Consider the following 5,404-nt stretch of genomic DNA (forward strand, 5'->3'; position numbering starts at 1 on the left):
CGCCCCTCTCTAGTACCACCTGCAGGGATTATATCTGCTTCTCCTCTATCTGCTCCTTCAGTAGTCATGTACTGATCCATAGGACCCCGTGCACCTCTATTATGTATAGTGGAGGAGGAGCCCTTTCCACTCTCGCTCCCAAAATAGGCACCTTGGTCGACCCTTTCATCAAATTGTTGCTGTTGTAAGTGTTTGACAGTGGTAGTTTTCTTCATGTAAGCACATATTTCTTCCTTCACATTGTCCGGCACTTTTGCACAAGGTGCTACGTTCTTGTGAGAGCATGATAAGTGCTCCTTCATGCGGGTTACTCCACCCTTCACAACTTTCTCACAAAAGTTGCACTTTAAATATACATAGCTCTTCTCGCCGCCGCCAATGTCAACTTGTACACTATACTTCCAAGAAGGGTCCCTCCGCAATGACGTATTCGTCTTTTCTTTACCTCTAACCATGTCTCCTAAAAAAAAAAACAAATACATTCCAAAAAAATCAAAAAAAACTAAACCCTAATTTCTCTAAAACTTGCAAAATAAATCCCTAAACTTAAAAAAAATACCTAAAATCGAATGTGGAGTACTCCTAGAGGGTGGCCGGAACTTTTCTCTTCGCCGGAGAGGGGCGGCGCCGGCGGGAGGAGCGGCGGGAAGCTTGGCCGACCGTGCGGGACGCGTCCAGTTTCGCGTACAGAGAGCTGGGAGGTCTTTTTTTCGGAGAGGAGGAATGCCGTGCGGGTTGAAGGGGAGAAAAGCCTACATTTTAAGTGGGTGGGGCCGGTTCTATGAGGCGTACGCCTCACCCAGAATTGCGCAATTGCGCCTCTGAGGCGCGCCTCAGTCCAGGTGAGGCGTACGCCTCATCCAGGTCCAGAATTGCGTAAGCCTCGAGGCGTTTTTTGGTGAAATTGCGCAAAGGCGCGCCTTGAGGCGCGCCTCTAATTGCGCAATTTTAAACCATGGTTCTAGTAGACAATCCTTGAACTCCCTCCAGGTGCGAATGGGTCGCCTCATGTCCCGCCATTGATACCATGCCAGAGCCTTCCCTTCTAAGCACAAGCCTGCAGCTGTCAACTTCTCCTCCTCATTCAACCCATTGACTGTAAAGTATCTCTCCACCTTGTAGATCCAGCCATGTGCGTCTTCGCCCTCAAAGATGGGCATCTTCAATTTCCTCACTCTCGGGTCACCACCGTGTCCCCTAACTCCTCCATAACCTCCCATTCCTCTAGGAGGAGGTGCTCCCCAGTAGTCACGATCTTCCCTCCTACGATCATACCCGATCCCTTCATCACATTCCCCTCTTCTTCTTTCTAAATCAGCACCACGGTGGTAAGCATCGTCCCTTCTCCCAAAAAATTCTGCACCCCTCCTTTCATAGCCCATACTCATCTCCTCCCTAGAAAGCGGTTCTAGAGGAGGTATTCCATCATCTCCCTCGAGGATCTCCACTTCCGGGTTCTCCCTCCCCCTTAATGGGTTCGGAATTCCTCCTCTTGAATGGCCGCCTGTGGCCTCCCTTGTTTCCGATGTCGCCGGATTTTGTTTGTCTTCAAGCATCTTCTTCATCATATTCTCCAAAGCAGTGAACCTCCCCTCCATCTTTTCATGAATGGAAGCGAATTGGTTGTGAAAATCAATGGTTCTTTCCTCCAAATCAGCCTTTAGTTGGCCTATTTCTCCCTCCAGTGCATCAACCTTCTTTCCGGCCATCTTCCCACCACGGTTTTACAAGAAGAACTTCTTGAGGAGGAAAGAAAAATTGCTGAAATTTTCAGATTTCCGCCTCCAACAGTCCCAAGACAATGCTCTGATACCAATTTGATAGGAAATACTTGAGTTCGCAAGTAACCCTAAGGTAATACTTGAGTTCGCTAGCAACCCTAGTCAAAATCAGCCCAAAACAGTGAGCAAAACTGCTGTTTCAGCAGTTTTACAGCAGCTCTGCAGCAGGAAATGCACCCAAACAGAGAAAAATAAGGAAAAGAAACAAGGTTTTCACTAGTAGATGCAAGAAAACAAAGAAAGATACAACGTCCTTCTATTCGAGAGGAAGAACAACTCTCCACAAGTCTCTAGCAAACCCTAGAGCCCAAGCACACAATGAGATCTCAAACTTTTGATTCAAATTCAAGATGAGGACCTAATTCCCCCCTTTCCCCCTCTTTAACTCTCATCCCCATACAAAATCTCTAAACAGCCCTTCTATTCAAATTTCTCCCCCTTTCCATTCAAATTTTCCCTCCAACCCTTGAATTAACTCCATGTGGGGCCCGCCTAGAGTAAGTAAGGACCGGAGGGGCCTAACAGTGTCCTGTTAGTATGATGAAATGTTTATTGTAAGCTAGAATCATGTAGAAGATTAGAGAACTATTTTAGCATGTATGCTATATGTAAGGACAGAAAGTGCAAGTCAATGATTGATGGAGGCTATGTCATGAATATGATATTATCCAACCCTTGAATTAACTCCATGTGGGGCCCGCCTAGAGTAAGTAAGGACCGGAGGGGCCTAACAGTGTCCTGTTAGTATGATGAAATGTTTATTGTAAGCTAGAATCATGTAGAAGATTAGAGAACTATTTTAGCATGTATGCTATATGTAAGGACAGAAAGTGCAAGTCAATGATTGATGGAGGCTATGTCATGAATATGATATTAACCCAAGTATTTACAAAAATTAAAGACTGAACTACATCTTAAGTCTTTTCATGTGGGTTAGGTGAACAAGACATCTCTTCTTGTCACTAGGAAATATATCGTACCTATAAAAATAGAAGCTATGAGGATAATATGTGGTGTAATGTGCTTCATATGGATATGGCCCATATACTTTTGAGGAGACTATGGTTGTTTGATGTATGAATATTATATATTATGATAGTGAGAAAGGTTATTTTTTCAAATTTAATGACAAGACTATAAATCTCACTACTCCAAACCCAACTGAAAAGGTCTAACCCCTCCATACAATCCAACCCTCAAACAAATTATACCCTGTAAACTAATCTCACTACTAATTACATACAATATATACCTTATAAAACCAACTGAAAAAGATCAATTGAAACCCTCAACACAAGCTCTAGACATCAATAGAAGAAGAGTCTCATGATTCAGGTAACCTATTATATATTTTTAATCCCAAGAGATCTTATATAGTTAATCTTCCTTCATATGCAATTTCATATTTTACAATACTTTTGTAAAAGATTTAATAGCTTACATGAAACTATTTCGAAGCAAAATGAACAAAGTAACATTAAGTATGTTGAATTTGCAAATAAAATTATATCTAGACTACGCTAAATTCAAACCTGTGACCCATTAGGAGCTTCACCAATAGTTATTCCCTGATTGGCATAATAGAAAAGAAACAGGTGTTCCTTGAACCTCCATGATTGAAAAAAATATGTGCATGATTTGGCCCTTCTACGCCATGTTAAGTGTGAGCATGAAATGACCATCTAGAGTCAACCGTCCACAAATGATTTCTTAAAAATGTTTACATCTGCACATTAACTTCAAACAATAATTTACCAGCCAAACCATCTAGGATCTTGAACCATTCACTACTCGGACCAACCCAGGACTATGCCAAACCAAAGAAACTAACGATCACTGGGAATCAAATAAATAGAAACCATTTTCTATTCTCTTAGGTATTCATCCTACACATGTTCAAAATACCAAAAAATTGAAAATTATAAAATAAAATAGACTACTAAAAAACTTGCTTAGATGAATTTAGATTGACATTTCTACTGAGTATAAACACATTGATCTTCATCACTATGATCTTTTGATTTTCATCACCGAGATTTATATGAGGGAGAGTACCTAATTCTTGAATTTGGAGAGTGGCATGGTAATTTTAACTTGCTTGAAAAATTATGTCATGGTACGAGGAGTACTTGCCGAACCCACGTAGTGGGATAAATACTTAATATTACTGTTGTTGGTACGAGGAGCACATAATTTTTGAATTTACTTAGAAACATCATCGTAGCATTTTGATCATCTAATGTGTTGGTACTTCTAATGAATTACATGCTCCTAAGTATGAATGCACGTGTTAGGCATTGGTTGGCTGGGGAATCTAGTTTGCAGTATGTACAATGTCATGGTGTGTTATGCTACTGGATCTTAAGAATGGTTTTGCTTGCTATTTGAAAGATCAATGTCATAGGAGGTACTACGTCCCTTTTATTAAGTTCACGGCATCAAGTGACATGATATCCTAAACCAAATTTTCAATGATAAATGAAAGATTCAGGTTTATAAATATATATTATTGCTTGCATTGATCTTCTGCAATTCAAGTTTGTCTATGATCTCCTACTTATTTGCTAACACATAATAATTTGGTGTATGATTTAGCATAGATTTTAACTTTTTTTAAATGGAAGTTTTTTAGAAATCTACTGTCCACTATTTAAAGACCAAGAATTTCATACCATCTCATGAGACAGGCATTGCATCTGAATTTTAACTTGTTATGTTCATTTTACAGATCTGCGGGATGATGAACAGTTTTTTGTAGATCATCCAGGTGCTGTTCCCATCAGTACCGCCCAGGTAATGTTTAGATTCTTACTAAATTTCTTTTCATCCAACGTAGCTTGGCACGGACTAATGTTGTACTAATTCTGAAGGGAGAAGAACTGAGGAAGACAATTGGAGCCCTCGCATACATTGAGTGCAGTTCAAAGACACAGCAAGTACGGTTCTCCCTTTTTCTCTGTACACTCTTCCTCCATTTCATCCTTCTTTATGCCAAGACTTTCCGGCTTTGTTTGATTTCTCTTCAGAATGTCAAGGCTGTATTTGATGCGGCCATCAAGGTAGTTCTTCAGCCACCAAAACAAAAGAAGAAAAGGAAGAAATCACAGAAGGCTTGCTCTATCCTGTGATCAGCAAAAACTTCTATCTTTTTTTGCTGTTTCTCATTCCATTTAAGAAACTAGACCTTGGTGTACAGAAAAAATACAAAAAAAATAACTACCTTAGCAAATCTTTGGAGGTATAAGATGGATTTGTTTTGCTTTCATCTGTCTTGTTGGTGACCTGCTACCAAATCTTTCTGGTAAAGATTGATTGATCTTTGATCAGCTGACTTGTTATGTCTTGGTAAAAATATGACACTTTTTTCTCTATTTGAGACTAGTTTTTATACTTTTATATTGAATTGGTCCTATTTACTTGAACATTTTACTTAAAAATTTTCAGGTGCAAATATGTAATAAATCTGCATATAAGATTTTATTTGAGATATTTTCTTAGTGTTTCTTTCATATGATGCTTTAAGAAGCGGTAATAAAGCCGTTTCAAATAAAGTCTATCTTATTTTAAGGGCTGATTGTTAAGTTGTTGGAAAAATAATTTTTTTTGAAAGTTAATGTGGTTAT

The 5,404-nt window shown here is 39.5% G+C and overlaps 1 protein-coding gene across 2 annotated transcripts in view; it reads left to right on the forward strand.

Moving 5' to 3' along the window:
- The window catches only part of LOC110095808 (rac-like GTP-binding protein 5), a 35,326-nt gene extending 30,149 nt beyond the window's left edge, over nucleotides 1-5,177 (forward strand). For both annotated transcript variants that reach the window (XM_020821501.2, XM_020821502.2), the window contains exons 6-8: nucleotides 4,510-4,574; nucleotides 4,652-4,717; nucleotides 4,808-5,177. In XM_020821501.2, coding sequence (XP_020677160.1) covers nucleotides 4,510-4,574; nucleotides 4,652-4,717; nucleotides 4,808-4,909 — 233 coding nt within the window. In that variant the 3' untranslated portion in view covers nucleotides 4,910-5,177. The remainder of the gene's footprint in view (nucleotides 1-4,509; nucleotides 4,575-4,651; nucleotides 4,718-4,807) is intronic.
- Nucleotides 5,178-5,404: the final 227 nt, after the last annotated feature.

This window comes from Dendrobium catenatum, unplaced genomic scaffold (genome assembly GCF_001605985.2).
Source record: "Dendrobium catenatum unplaced genomic scaffold, ASM160598v2 original_scaffold_202637, whole genome shotgun sequence".
Taxonomy (NCBI): domain Eukaryota; kingdom Viridiplantae; phylum Streptophyta; class Magnoliopsida; order Asparagales; family Orchidaceae; genus Dendrobium; species Dendrobium catenatum.